At 41.1% G+C, this 16,018-nt stretch overlaps 1 protein-coding gene across 2 annotated transcripts in view; it reads left to right on the forward strand.

Moving 5' to 3' along the window:
• SPATA20 (spermatogenesis associated 20) overlaps positions 1 to 16,018 on the forward strand; it is a 2,234,575-nt gene that overhangs the window by 822,602 nt on the left and 1,395,955 nt on the right. For both annotated transcript variants that reach the window (XM_044087351.1, XM_044087352.1), the window contains exon 9: positions 15,652 to 15,726. In XM_044087351.1, coding sequence (XP_043943286.1) covers positions 15,652 to 15,726 — 75 coding nt within the window. The remainder of the gene's footprint in view (positions 1 to 15,651; positions 15,727 to 16,018) is intronic.

Here is a 16,018-nt window from a genome sequence, read left to right on the forward strand (position 1 = left end):
ATGCCTTTCCCCCCTCTGCCTCTCCTCTCGAAGGTTCTGCAAAAGATCAAACAGGAGAAGCCAAGGACAATACTGATTGCACCAGACTGGTCACACCAGCACTGGTAACCCCTCTTGCGCAGTATGACACTGCTGGAACAATAACACCTGCCTCAGACCTCTTCCCTGCTTTCCCAGCAGGTGGGCCAGATTCTGCACCCTTAGGTTCAAACCCTGACCCTTGCAGCCTGGCTAATTCCTTGAATTCTCCAATAGCATCCCTCAGTAAGCAGGTGCTAGATGTCATTCTGGAGGCAAGGAGGCCTAGTACTAGAAAATCCTATGCTGAAAAGTGGAAAAGATACTGTTCCTGAAGCCATACTCAGGGGATGGGCACAACGTTGCCCAGCTTACCCATATTCTTCAGTACTTAACAGAAATGCTCCACAAGGGCCTATCCTATCGTCAATTAAAATTCATGCCTCTGACATTTCAGCACATTATAATACTGAACCACCCCTCTTCTCTCACCCCCTGCTGAAGCAATTCCTTAGAGGGGCCAAAAATTTTAAGACCCCCCCCCCCCCAAGAGAGCCCCTACTCCAGCCTGGGACCTTAACTTTGTATTGGAAAAGCTCACTCTCCCTCCCTTTCAGCCAGCTGCAACTGCAGAGTTGAAATTCCTTTCTTGGAAAACAGCCTTCCTTCTAGCCATCACTTCAGCAAGAAGAGCGTCTGATTTACAGGCCCTCATGGCAGTGGAACCCTTCATTATCTTCCATGTAGAAAGGGTTTCCCTCAGGACCAGTCCTTCCTTTATGCCCAAGATGGTGTCTAGTGTGGCCCTAAATCAGTCCATTCATTTGCCTACCTTTTTCCCTAATCCACAAAACAAAGGAGAACGAATACTGCACTCTCTGGACGTGCACAGACAACTAGATTTTATTTGGACAGGACTAAGCCTCTCAGAAAATCTGAACAGCTGCTAGTTGGCTTTGCTTCAGGGGCAGAGGGGAAGGCCATTTCAAAGCAAACCATTTCTAAATGGATAACCCATTGCATTAATTTCTGCTACAAGCACTATGGAAAACCTACCCCACAGGGGATAAGATCACATTCCACCAGGGTTGCATCTACCTCTGCAGCCTTTCTCAGGGGAGTCCCTACCAGGGACATCTTAGAAGCTGCTACCTGGAGCTCTGTACATACCTTCACCAAGTATTACCACATGCTTATTTTTTCTAAATCCAAAGCTGGTTTTGCCACTGCAGTCTTGCAAGGCTCAATAACTGGCCCTAATGCTGTCTAACTTCCTTAGCTTTGGGAATCAACCCAAATGTGATGACTGCAGCAGTGAAACCCGAAGAACATAGTACAGTTGTGTGCACTTACCATAAATGTAGATGTTCAAGTGTATTCACTGTTGCAGTGCTGGTTACCCTCCCTCCTGCCCCCTGATTTCTGTTGGCTCTACCTTTCCTTCTTGTTTGGTGTATTTAAGTTTTCTGGTGTATTTGCTTTTTGATGGAGGTGTAACATAACATATAATTGCTTCCCATTGTGGGGACACCTGACATCTGGGGCAAGAAAAGCTGTTGTAATGGTATTGGCTGCATGTTTTATACCCCTGACGACCTGACGTCATGGAAGAAGAGACAGCATCTGACGCAGGAATCCAAGACTCTGGTATTCAGGCTGGCTGAGGGCTACCTGCATCCAGATAACCCAAATGTGATGACTGCAACTGAGAATACACTCTAACATCTACATTTATGGTAAGTGTACACAACTGTACTTTTCAGAGCCTTTGGATCCGAGTGCCTTAAAAGAATCGGCATTGGATCTGAAGATGGCTAGTTTTTTGGCACTTTAACTAGTTCTGTTTTTATTCCTTTGGTTCGGTTTGGGATGAGTCCTGGATCCTTAGCATTGGTGTCAAATCCAGGGGTCCACAGTAGACTCCAGTGTTGTGGGAGTCTTCCTTGCCAATTGGAGCCTCAGCACTAGACAGCTCTGGTCTAGCTCTTTCCAAAAGGCATGACTCAGGGTTGGATCGAGGCTTGGTTTCTTTGAAGGTTTCAGCCCCAGTGTTGGCTGAGGACCTTCTCTCATCCAAGAGAGTCCATCTGTCTCTTCTCTTTAGATCATGTTTCTGTTCCCCCAGTGGGTCTGAGCTCTGATCTCTTCAGACTTACCTCACTAGCGTCCAGAGAGTTTCTCCTAGAAGAGCTTTCCCTTTCTTAGGATAACTTCCCAGAGCATCCTAGTGAGGAGGTTGCCCTGCAAGAGAGTGTGCAAAAGGAGGCACATAGATTCCTGTTTAAAATCTGTCATGGAGGATACTGACTTCAGGGAAGGGGGAACGGTTCCCCAGATCTACCCTGGATGACATCTCATTTAGAGACATTATAGAGATTGTTAAACAGAAGGGTGGATGGTCTTCAAATTCACTCTTCCCAGAAAAGTCAGTTTTTCTGGAAGCTTTTGGTGCTGACCCATCTACATCTTGGGTGACTCCACCAACTGATGAGTTTATTGACCTAGTCTGTTGCTGGGCATAGAAGGAACTGGAATCTTTCAAACCAATCTCCCGACATCCCAGATGAAAGTTTGGCACTGCCGAAGGGCAAGACCCCATTGGAGCAAATGATTCCCTGTTGATGGCATGGCTGTAGTGGCAGCCACAAAAAAAGGAGCTAGCTGAGCAGAGCTTCCCTGTTCATCCCCACATAAAGAGTCAAGGGCATTGGGCAGATTTGAAAAGAATATATTTGCTTTAGCAAACTTTGCCTTGAGGTTACTGAATTATGTAACACACTTTACAAGGCTGCAGAGGGATTTGACCAAGGACCTCTCCAAATCTGTCTGAGTCCATGTCTAGGGATGACATTGAGATCATCCTCACCACTGGCCACTCTTTTATTCATTTCCAGTGTGTCCATGAGGTTGATATCCCATGCTACAGAGGTTACCTCACAGGCTGCTGGTTCAGGCATTGCCATCCGGAGACATGCCTGGATGCAATTATGTGATTTTTGTGGAGCCTTTCAGTTCATCATTAATGCTCCTTTTGATGAAACATGCTTGTTTGGCCCTTCTCTGAAAGAAATGCTATCCTGCAGTGAATGGGAAGGAAAGACCCTGTTTGCTGTAGGGATTTACTTTTCTACCTGTTCAATGATCCTTTTCCCAGAATCTAACAGGGTCAAGAAAATGTAGTTCTGTAAATCCCAGGTTTTTTCTGGAACTCATGTGTGGACATCTTCTCTATGGGCAGAAGGAGGAGTTCTAATGGAAGATGCAATCCTCACCCACAAAAACAGGCTTTCTGAGAGTCCTTCCTGGATAGACCTTTTCAGCACTCCTGAAGGGTTGTCCAACTGCTCACCTCTGTAGGCAGTTGGGGGGTGGTGGTGTTCTTTCACTCAGATACCTGTCCTTCTATAACAAAAGATTTTTGGGTGCTAAAAATAATATACAGAGGTTGTTTCATACTATTTTTCCAGAGTCCCCTTGTCGAAAGAAGGAAGCTTCCTGATGTTCCACCCAGTCAGAGAGAAGCTGCAGCTCAAGAAATTCAAAAGCTGCTGGGCAGAATGTACCCAGGAGGTCCCACCAGACCAAAGAGGATTCAGAACTTACTCAAGGTTCTTTTTAGAACCAAAGGAGACGGGGGACCAGAGACCAGTTTTGGATCTAAGCAACCCAAATCAATTTGTGAAGAAGGCAAAGTTCCGAATGGTCATGGTTCAGTCCATCCTGCCCTTTTTGTGCAAGTATGATTGAATGTGCTCACTTAGTCTGTAGGACTCGTACTATCACATCAAGATGAACAGATGATCCTGAAGACATCTCTGCTTTTGGTTGAGACCCAGAAACTATCAGTTCAGAGCCCTGCTCTTTGCTCTCACCACAGCCCTCAGGCTCTTCACCAAGTGTATGGCAGTGGAAACAGCTCACCTCAGACTGCTGAGATTGTGGGTGTTTCCATATTTATGAAGTATTTGATTCTGCTTTTAGGATGCTGGTTCCTTTGTCAGACAGATGCTTACTATCATCCCATTATGGGCCACATCTTTCTAAGTCAGTCCTCACTGATTCCAAATCCTTATCTATGTCAGACTTTTAACCAGTTATTAAAAGCTGTGTTGTGATACTTCATAACCTTGCTCATGCTTTGAGTGGGGAACAATTCAGGGATTATTTGTGCTATTTGTTCAAGACCTCTGCCCACTCCTGTACTGCAGCTAAATCATTCTGACAAGTACTTAGGCATATGGTGACATGTGTTATCACATATTCTTTAGACTCTTTGTCCCTCTTAGCCATGCACTTTAGCTCCTTATTACCTCCTTTCTGTATCTGTATCCTTACAACAATGCTGCCCCAGTCATTAGTGATTGCCTTCTCTGTCTCCCATTCTTCCTTCCTTGGTGCTGTTTTTAGAACATTCCCAGTTGTCCTGATTAGTCTCCACTGTTGGTGCCTCCATGGAGAAATGTAGCCATATATTGTGCAATGTCATAGTAATTGTGGGTAGGTGTAGTTGGAGGGGTGCAACTGTACTCATCAAAATCATTCTGCTGGAGCCCACTGTCTTTTACATATCCTCTTTCTTAGCAATTTCTATAACAGTGGGTGTGGACTTTTCTGTTCCATGGTAATAGAGATGCTACTCTTAAGTCCTGTTGTGCATCAACCCAGTTCAGTGTCGGATGTTCATTTTTGCTGTAGGAACCAGATTGCTGGAAATAAATGACTAATTTTTTTTTCTAAAAATAATCTGTTAGCAGTTGTACTCAAGTCTCTCTTGCATCTAAGAAATCTTTTAATTTCACTCTTAAGACTGAGTTATACTAGACATCTTGTATAGCTCTCCATTATACTTTGTGCTGCATTTGCTTGCTTTTACATTCTCTTGAAATTCTGTCCTTTTGGTGTTGTGATTTGTAAACACAATGAATGAATGAATGAAATTCAGTCTTGCTGCTGAATTAGATTGATTCACAGGAAAAGCAGCCTGCTTTCAATCAGTTGTATATTCACAGAAAAAGGCAGAAGTTGTTTCTAGCATGTTGCTGTATTTACTTTATAATTGAGGCTGACCACAGCATAAACCATAATGTGGAAGATATAAAAACCAAAAACCAAACCAACCATAAACATGTATTAAATACAAATCCAGATGAAAGCATGCAAGTCCCAGTCAATAAAATAAGGCAAATACAGTTTTAATTTAGCACTTTTGTTGAAACAATCCCAAATTTCTTCAGAATAAAACCCACTGAACACCACGTGACATTTAAATACTAAGAAGTCGCATGACAACTAGTAAGAACATCACATGATCTAGTCTTTTTATATACATTTAAAGGGACCATGAATAAATACAGATATGTTAATCAAAACACAATGGTAAAAAGCTCATTCTACAAAATATGTTGTTAAAACACTTTTTTTCCTTGTCATGAAATAGCAGCCCTCATATTTAATAGACTGCTGCTGTCATTTAGTCATGGATATACTGTTGCATTGGATTTAATTTACCAGAAAAGTTCACGTGCCTCTAAATGGGTTTTTCAGTCACCACCCCTTGAGGACTTTACTGCCTTTTCCAAGATAAAAAAGTTAATATGCACAGACTTCTGGCAAGTTGTATAGTGCCACTCTCTTTAAGTGTATTGTATCATATAATGCTCTTACGTTTCCTATCAAAACATGGTAAATCTAAAAAGTTCCACTTTTTGATTGTATTCATTATCTGAATTTGTCAGTACAAAATTACCAAAATGTTGGAAATGGTAAACACGGAATCGACATTTGAACACCAGAAGTTCCATTGTCGAAATTCTGTGTTATTGGCAACCCTGTGCCCCCCCCCCCTTGCATATTATATATTCCATCTCTGAGATTGCACTACAGTGAGGACAAGGGTAAATTTCCTGATCCCCACTGAAGTGCGATCTGTTATCAGTGCATCGATCCCACATTAAGGAATGCACACAACTATTTGCTCATGAGGATTCGAACATTTCCGGATTGGCATTTGGAAACTGGAAAACACGCATTCGGCTATCTCAGTTTTCTGTAAGTGCCGTTCCACATTTTGATACTAAACCATGTTCTTACTAGTTGTTATGTCACTTTAATATTTAAATGTCATGTGGTGTTTAGTAGGTTTCATTCTGAAGAAGTCTGATTGTTTAGATGAAATCTCTAAATGAAAACAGTGTTCCCCATATTCTTTTGCCAGAGACTGATGTGTTCTCATCTGCGTAATGTGTAAGGTAAGTGCCAGGGTATGGCTTGTGAAAAAGGGACTTAAATCTAGTAGGTTTCACTGCTTTTTTTGCATGCTACTTTAATCTTAACTTGACCAAATTATTCCCATTAGGCCAGTAGCCAGCCCTCTATTTAAGGGAGATCCAAGCTGGTATTTATACTTCTAAGGGAGATATGTTTGGGGCAATGTGGAACCTCCCTACACTTTGTTTAGTAACTGCTGTGGGATACTTTACATTTACCTGAGCTACCACTCACTCAAACAGATGGGACCTCTGTTTAATGTCTTGGAAGGACAGCACACTCAGGAGTGCAGCACCCACCTTCTGTTGCCAGATAAAATCTGTATCAATGTTCTTACTTTGGAGTTTGAGTTTATTTTTAAAGAATTAGATGATTAGCTTTTTCATCCATATATTTTGTGATCATTTATCTGAAAGAGGTTTGTGAGGTTATCAATGTAGTGGTTGGATTTATACTTTTGCTGCCGACAGACCAAGTTTAGAAACTGATCTGAGCTGCTACAAGACAAATTTAAGATGCTTATAGTCAGGCTAGTATTGAAAAGATTGCGTTCTTAATGGTTTTGCCCCTCAACTCCCCCAATGGTAGAAGATTGTGGTGCAAAGTTGAGTACTGACTGACATTTGGTGGAGGCCAAGATTTTAATACGTGTTGACCTTTAGATTTTATGTATACAAGACTGTGGTTGGAGTGTTCATTGTATGGGCAACACTGTGTATTACTCAAATGTAAAAGGATTGTTGTGTTTAATGGAAGCGTATCATGCAAACGTATGGGTCTACCTGAGATCGCCGAAATTCCACTTCATTGAACTTTAGAAACAGAAGACAACTTTGCCAGAAGGAGACACTTGACCACCATGGGGAAATTTGCCCTTTTCCCCACTATAGTGCAATCTCAGAGTAGTATATTTAGTTGGGGGTGGGTGGGGAGCACAGCCCTCCTCTTGGGTGAGTTTAATGTGCTTCAGTGTGTTTGTTTTGCCATAGTGATCAAGTGTCTCCTTTCCCAGAGTAAAATTCCGGTGATGTGAATGTTCAGTAAAGTTAATTTTCCGCAAAGTCATCTTGTGTTTCTAAAGTTCTATGAAGTGGAATTTTGACGATATCAGGTAGATCTACATAAGCATATACATTGTTTACTATCAAAAAGTTGAATTGCATTTGAACGAACAAGTTTTAACTGAATTCATGTTTTTAAAGTTTCAGAAGTCCAAACTGAAAGCCAGCTGCAACTGCAGAGTTGAAATTCCTTTCTTGGAAAACAGCCTTCCTTCTAGCCATCACTTCAGCAAGAAGAGCGTCTGATTTACAGGCCCTCATGGCAGTGGAACCCTTCATTATCTTCCATGTAGAAAGGGTTTCCCTCAGGACCAGTCCTTCCTTTATGCCCAAGATGGTGTCTAGTGTGGCCCTAAATCAGTCCATTCATTTGCCTACCTTTTTCCCTAATCCACAAAACAAAGGAGAACGAATACTGCACTCTCTGGACGTGCACAGACAACTAGATTTTATTTGGACAGGACTAAGCCTCTCAGAAAATCTGAACAGCTGCTAGTTGGCTTTGCTTCAGGGGCAGAGGGGAAGGCCATTTCAAAGCAAACCATTTCTAAATGGATAACCCATTGCATTAATTTCTGCTACAAGCACTATGGAAAACCTACCCCACAGGGGATAAGATCACATTCCACCAGGGTTGCATCTACCTCTGCAGCCTTTCTCAGGGGAGTCCCTACCAGGGACATCTTAGAAGCTGCTACCTGGAGCTCTGTACATACCTTCACCAAGTATTACCACATGCTTATTTTTTCTAAATCCAAAGCTGGTTTTGCCACTGCAGTCTTGCAAGGCTCAATAACTGGCCCTAATGCTGTCTAACTTCCTTAGCTTTGGGAATCAACCCAAATGTGATGACTGCAACAGTGAAACCCGAAGAGCATAGTACAGTTGTGTGCACTTACCATAAATGTAGATGTTCAAGTGTATTCACTGTTGCAGTGCTGGTTACCCTCCCTCCTGCCCCCTGATTTCTGTTGGCTCTACCTTTCCTTCTTGTTTGGTGTATTTAAGTTTTCTGGTGTATTTGCTTTTTGATGGAGGTGTAACATAACATATAATTGCTTCCCATTGTGGGGACACCTGACATCTGGGGCAAGAAAAGCTGTTGTAATGGTATTGGCTGCATGTTTTATACCCCTGACGACCTGACGTCATGGAAGAAGAGACAGCATCTGACGCAGGAATCCAAGACACTGGTATTCAGGCTGGCTGAGGGCTACCTGCATCCAGATAACCCAAATGTGATGACTGTAACTGAGAATACACTCTAACATCTACATTTATGGTAAGTGTACACAACTGTACTTTTCAGAGCCTTTGGATCTGAGTGCCTTAAAAGAATCGGCATTGGATCTGAAGATGGCTAGTTTTTTGGCACTTTAACTAGTTCTGTTTTTATTCCTTTGGTTCGGTTTGGGATGAGTCCTGGATCCTTAGCATTGGTGTCAAATCCAGGGGTCCACAGTAGACTCCAGTGTTGTGGGAGTCTTCCTTGCCAATTGGAGCCTCAGCACTAGACAGCTCTGGTCTAGCTCTTTCCAAAAGGCATGACTCAGGGTTGGATCGAGGCTTGGTTTCTTTGAAGGTTTCAGCCCCAGTGTTGGCTGAGGACCTTCTCTCATCCAAGAGAGTCCATCTGTCTCTTCTCTTTAGATCATGTTTCTGTTCCCCCAGTGGGTCTGAGCTCTGATCTCTTCAGACTTACCTCACTAGCGTCCAGAGAGTTTCTCCTAGAAGAGCTTTCCCTTTCTTAGGATAACTTCCCAGAGCATCCTAGTGAGGAGGTTGCCCTGCAAGAGAGTGTGCAAAAGGAGGCACATAGATTCCTGTTTAAAATCTGTCATGGAGGATACTGACTTCAGGGAAGGGGGAACGGTTCCCCAGATCTACCCTGGATGACATCTCATTTAGAGACATTATAGAGATTCTTAAACAGAAGGGTGGATGGTCTTCAAATTCACTCTTCCCAGAAAAGTCAGTTTTTCTGGAAGCTTTTGGTGCTGACCCATCTACATCTTGGGTGACTCCACCAACTGATGAGTTTATTGACCTAGTCTGTTGCTGGGCATAGAAGGAACTGGAATCTTTCAAACCAATCTCCGACATCCCAGATGAAAGTTTGGCACTGCCGAAGGGCAAGACCCCATTGGAGCAAATGATTCCCTGTTGATGGCATGGCTGTAGTGGCAGCCACAAAAAAAGGAGCTAGCTGAGCAGAGCTTCCCTGTTCATCCCCTCATAAAGAGTCAAGGGCATTGGGCAGATTTGAAAAGAATATATTTGCTTTAGCAAACTTTGCCTTGAGGTTACTGAATTATGTAACACACTTTACAAGGCTGCAGAGGGATTTGACCAAGGACCTCTCCAAATCTGTCTGAGTCCATGTCTAGGGATGACATTGAGATCATCCTCACCACTGGCCACTCTTTTATTCATTTCCAGTGTGTCCATGAGGTTGATATCCCATGCTACAGAGGTTACCTCACAGGCTGCTGGTTCAGGCATTGCCATCCGGAGACATGCCTGGATGCAATTATGTGATTTTTGTGGAGCCTTTCAGTTCATCATTAATGCTCCTTTTGATGAAACATGCTTGTTTGGCCCTTCTCTGAAAGAAATGCTATCCTGCAGTGAATGGGAAGGAAAGACCCTGTTTGCTGTAGGGATTTACTTTTCTACCTGTTCAATGATCCTTTTCCCAGAATCTAACAGGGTCAAGAAAATGTAGTTCTGTAAATCCCAGGTTTTTTCTGGAACTCATGTGTGGACATCTTCTCTATGGGCAGAAGGAGGAGTTCTAATGGAAGATTCAATCCTCACCCACAAAAACAGGCTTTCTGAGAGTCCTTCCTGGATAGACCTTTTCAGCACTCCTGAAGGGTTGTCCAACTGCTCACCTCTGTAGGCAGTTGGGGGTGGTGGTGTTCTTTCACTCAGATACCTGTCCTTCTATAACAAAAGATTTTTGGGTGCTAAAAATAATATACAGAGGTTGTTTCATACTATTTTTCCAGAGTCCCCTTGTCGAAAGAAGGAAGCTTCCTGATGTTCCACCCAGTCAGAGAGAAGCTGCAGCTCAAGAAATTCAAAAGCTGCTGGGCAGAATGTACCCAGGAGGTCCCACCAGACCAAAGAGGATTCAGAACTTACTCAAGGTTCTTTTTAGAACCAAAGGAGACGGGGGACCAGAGACCAGTTTTGGATCTAAGCAACCCGAATCAATTTGTGAAGAAGGCAAAGTTCCGAATGGTCATGGTTCAGTCCATCCTGCCCTTTTTGTGCAAGTATGATTGAATGTGCTCACTTAGTCTGTAGGACTCGTACTATCACATCAAGATGAACAGATGATCCTGAAGACATCTCTGCTTTTGGTTGAGACCCAGAAACTATCAGTTCAGAGCCCTGCTTTTTGCTCTCACCACAGCCCTCAGGCTCTTCACCAAGTGTATGGCAGTGGAAACAGCTCACCTCAGACTGCTGAGATTGTGGGTGTTTCCATATTTATGAAGTATTTGATTCTGCTTTTAGGATGCTGGTTCCTTTGTCAGACAGATGCTTACTATCATTCCATTATGGGCCACATCTTTCTAAGTCAGTCCTCACTGATTCCAAATCCTTATCTATGTCAGACTTTTAACCAGTTATTAAAAGCTGTGTTGTGATACTTCATAACCTTGCTCATGCTTTGAGTGGGGAACAATTCAGGGATTATTTGTGCTATTTGTTCAAGACCTCTGCCCACTCCTGTACTGCAGCTAAATCATTCTGACAAGTACTTAGGCATATGGTGACATGCTTCCTGTGTTATCACATATTCTTTAGACTCTTTGTCCCTCTTAGCCATGCACTTTAGCTCCTTATTACCTCCTTTCTGTATTTGTATCCTTACAACAATGCTGCCCCAGTCATTAGTGATTGCCTTCTCTGTCTCCCATTCTTCCTTCCTTGGTGCTGTTTTTAGAACATTCCCAGTTGTCCTGATTAGTCTCCACTGTTGGTGCCTCCATGGAGAAATGTAGCCATATATTGTGCAATGTCATAGTAATTGTGGGTAGGTGTAGTTGGAGGGGTGCAACTGTACTCATCAAAATCATTCTGCTGGAGCCCACTGTCTTTTACATATCCTCTTTCTTAGCAATTTCTATAACAGTGGGTGTGGACTTTTCTGTTCCATGGTAATAGAGATGCTACTCTAAGTCCTGTTGTGCATCAACCCAGTTCAGTGTCGGATGTTCATTTTTGCTGTAGGAACCAGATTGCTGGAAATAAATGACTAATTTTTTTTTCTAAAAATAATCTGTTAGCAGTTGTACTCAAGTCTCTCTTGCATCTAAGAAATCTTTTAATTTCACTCTTAAGACTGAGTTATACTAGACATCTTGTATAGCTCTCCATTATACTTTGTGCTGCATTTGCTTGCTTTTACATTCTCTTGAAATTCTGTCCTTTTGGTGTTGTGATTTGTAAACACAATGAATGAATGAATGAAATTCAGTCTTGCTGCTGAATTAGATTGATTCACAGGAAAAGCAGCCTGCTTTCAATCAGTTGTATATCACAGAAAAAGGCAGAAGTTGTTTCTAGCATGTTGCTGTATTTACTTTATAATTGAGGCTGACCACAGCATAAACCATAATGTGGAAGATATAAAAACCAAAAACCAAACCAACCATAAATATGTATTAAATACAAATCCAGATGAAAGCATGCAAGTCCCAGTCAATAAAATAAGGCAAATACAGTTTTAATTTAGCACTTTTGTTGAAACAATCCCAAATTTCTTCAGAATAAAACCCACTGAACACCACGTGACATTTAAATACTAAGAAGTCGCATGACAACTAGTAAGAACATCACATGATCTAGTCTTTTTATATACATTTAAAGGGACCATGAATAAATACAGATATGTTAATCAAAACACAATGGTAAAAAGCTCATTCTACAAAATATGTTGTTAAAACACTTTTTTTCCTTGTCATGAAATAGCAGCCCTCATATTTAATAGACTGCTGCTGTCATTTAGTCATGGATATACTGTTGCATTGGATTTAATTTACCAGAAAAGTTCACGTGCCTCTAAATGGGTTTTTCAGTCACCACCCCTTGAGGACTTTACTGCCTTTTCCAAGATAAAAAAGTTAATATGCACAGACTTCTGGCAAGTTGTATAGTGCCACTCTCTTTAAGTGTATTGTATCATATAATGCTCTTACGTTTCCTATCAAAACATGGTAAATCTAAAAAGTTCCACTTTTTGATTGTATTCATTATCTGAATTTGTCAGTACAAAATTACCAAAATGTTGGAAATGGTAAACACGGAATCGACATTTGAACACCAGAAGTTCCATTGTCGAAATTCTGTGTTATTGGCAACCCTGTGCCCCCCCCCTTGCATATTATATATTCCATCTCTGAGATTGCACTACAGTGAGGACAAGGGTAAATTTCCTGATCCCCACTGAAGTGCGATCTGTTATCAGTGCATCGATCCCACATTAAGGAATGCACACAACTATTTGCTCATGAGGATTCGAACATTTCCGGATTGGCATTTGGAAACTGGAAAACACGCATTCGGCTATCTCAGTTTTCTGTAAGTGCCGTTCCACATTTTGATACTAAACCATGTTCTTACTAGTTGTTATGTCACTTTAATATTTAAATGTCATGTGGTGTTTAGTAGGTTTCATTCTGAAGAAGTCTGATTGTTTAGATGAAATCTCTAAATGAAAACAGTGTTCCCCATATTCTTTTGCCAGAGACTGATGTGTTCTCATCTGCGTAATGTGTAAGGTAAGTGCCAGGGTATGGCTTGTGAAAAAGGGACTTAAATCTAGTAGGTTTCACTGCTTTTTTTGCATGCTACTTTAATCTTAACTTGACCAAATTATTCCCATTAGGCCAGTAGCCAGCCCTCTATTTAAGGGAGATCCAAGCTGGTATTTATACTTCTAAGGGAGATATGTTTGGGGCAATGTGGAACCTCCCTACACTTTGTTTAGTAACTGCTGTGGGATACTTTACATTTACCTGAGCTACCACTCACTCAAACAGATGGGACCTCTGTTTAATGTCTTGGAAGGACAGCACACTCAGGAGTGCAGCACCCACCTTCTGTTGCCAGATAAAATCTGTATCAATGTTCTTACTTTGGAGTTTGAGTTTATTTTTAAAGAATTAGATGATTAGCTTTTCATCCATATATTTTGTGATCATTTATCTGAAAGAGGTTTGTGAGGTTATCAATGTAGTGGTTGGATTTATACTTTTGCTGCCGACAGACCAAGTTTAGAAACTGATCTGAGCTGCTACAAGACAAATTTAAGATGCTTATAGTCAGGCTAGTATTGAAAAGATTGCGTTCTTAATGGTTTTGCCCCTCAACTCCCCCAATGGTAGAAGATTGTGGTGCAAAGTTGAGTACTGACTGACATTTGGTGGAGGCCAAGATTTTAATACGTGTTGACCTTTAGATTTTATGTATACAAGACTGTGGTTGGAGTGTTCATTGTATGGGCAACACTGTGTATTACTCAAATGTAAAAGGATTGTTGTGTTTAATGGAAGCGTATCATGCAAACGTATGGGTCTACCTGAGAGCGCCGAAATTCCACTTCATTGAACTTTAGAAACAGAAGACAACTTTGCCAGAAGGAGACACTTGACCACCATGGGGAAATTTGCCCTTTTCCCCACTATAGTGCAATCTCAGAGTAGTATATTTAGTTGGGGGTGGGTGGGGAGCACAGCCCTCCTCTTGGGTGAGTTTAATGTGCTTCAGTGTGTTTGTTTTGCCATAGTGATCAAGTGTCTCCTTTCCCAGAGTAAAATTCCGGTGATGTGAATGTTCAGTAAAGTTAATTTTCCGCAAAGTCATCTTGTGTTTCTAAAGTTCTATGAAGTGGAATTTTGACGATATCAGGTAGATCTACATAAGCATATACATTGTTTACTATCAAAAAGTTGAATTGCATTTGAACGAACAAGTTTTAACTGAATTCATGTTTTTAAAGTTTCAGAAGTCCAAACTGAAAGTGTTCTGACTGAAAAGTAATGGAAAACAGTAGTGATTCACTAATACGAGGTTGATGTTATGAATGGAGATCACTGTACAGCGAGGATTGGGAAATGTACACTTTTTCTCACTGTAGTGCGATCTTGGAGTTGGTATATATAATTTGCAGGGGGGCTTGCCCCCCCTGCCAAAATGTAACAATAAGTAGATCTGTACGTTAGTTTGTGTTTCTTAGATGTTCGTGTCTGGACACTTGAACATTTGCTATGTAGTAACTTAGAGTTGAGCACAGGTGAAGAAGAAGAATTCTTACTGAAGTGCAGGAGTTGTTGGTAGCACTTGTACTGCTTTTCAAAGTTTTCGAATCTTTCTGAAGGTCGACCTTGGCGGTGTTAATTTTTGGCATTGTTTTCTTATGGTCGTACAAATTTCAACATAATTATTCAGTCTTGTACTCAAAAAAAACGGTATGACATTCAGTATTTTCATAGTAAACCTATAATATATATTGTGTCTGGAAATATTCTTAGTACACGACAACTGTGTTCATAGGCTATTTATTTATTTACCTTGTCTTCCCAGGCTGACCTTGAAGTATGTCCTTGCAGATCAGTGCTCTGCCTTGGTAAACAAATTAAAAATAAATACTTGAGTAAATAAAAGAAAGAGAAACAATATCATGAATGTATCTGTGGCCATTGATAAAAAGCTTTAGGTTTCCAGCATTTTTTCTGAATTATTGTCTGTTGAACTGTGCTGTAATCATCATTTCGCTTGATTTCTTAATGGAGAAATATAGGGAGTCATTTGGGGTCCACAACTGAAGCTAGCAATCTCCATTGATGGAGCACTGTGGACTTTTGCAAGTTAGGATATCCTGAGGAATGAGGAAAACCAAGTATCGTTCCAGTGTTTTATCCCTCCTTTTTTCCTTTTGTAGAAATATTGAGTCTACCATATGTGCATATTTTATTTATAAACTCTGTTACATGGCAGTGTTTTACCAACTTATTTTTGTGAACCTAACCAAAAAAGTGTCTCACACCCCACATTCCATTGTTAGTAGTAAATACCCAGAGTTTCAGCTACTTGGGACTTGCAACATTTTTAGAAACTCTGTGCATTTTACCCACTTGCATGACTTTATGACCTTTTTTATGTAAATAAGCATTTATAAGTATTTGAAACCCTGATATGAAGTACATGGAGATGTGTAGACTTGAATAATACTGATGAATTGGACATTTTTCAAGCTGCAAATTCATCTTCGTTTTCTTTGTTTGAACAGATATCTGGAGATACTTTCTTTGCAGATGTTGCCAGGGATATCCTACAGTATGTTTCCCGGGATCTAAGTAATGAGGTAACTTTCTTGATGTTTTACAATTTGTTACACAAGAAAAAAAAAATAGACTGCCACCACAAAATCTTCACTTTTTGTTTATTCTTGTAACTTGACCATTGCAGTAATTTGCCAGGTAAGAGAAGAGAAAGTAGAGTTTATAAGTCTAGCCAGTTAAGGTGGCTTAGCAGAGCTGGTTAAGTACTTGCATAGTATTGAGGACGTTGATATTTCATCAAGAGCAGCTCATATAGCTGAGCTGGTTAACGTACGTGATATTTTAGGACCTTACTTCATTTCCTGGTTAGGTCTT

This window comes from Protopterus annectens, chromosome 11.part0, assembly GCF_019279795.1.
Source record: "Protopterus annectens isolate FY-2018-M chromosome 11.part0, PAN1.0, whole genome shotgun sequence".
Taxonomy (NCBI): domain Eukaryota; kingdom Metazoa; phylum Chordata; order Ceratodontiformes; family Protopteridae; genus Protopterus; species Protopterus annectens.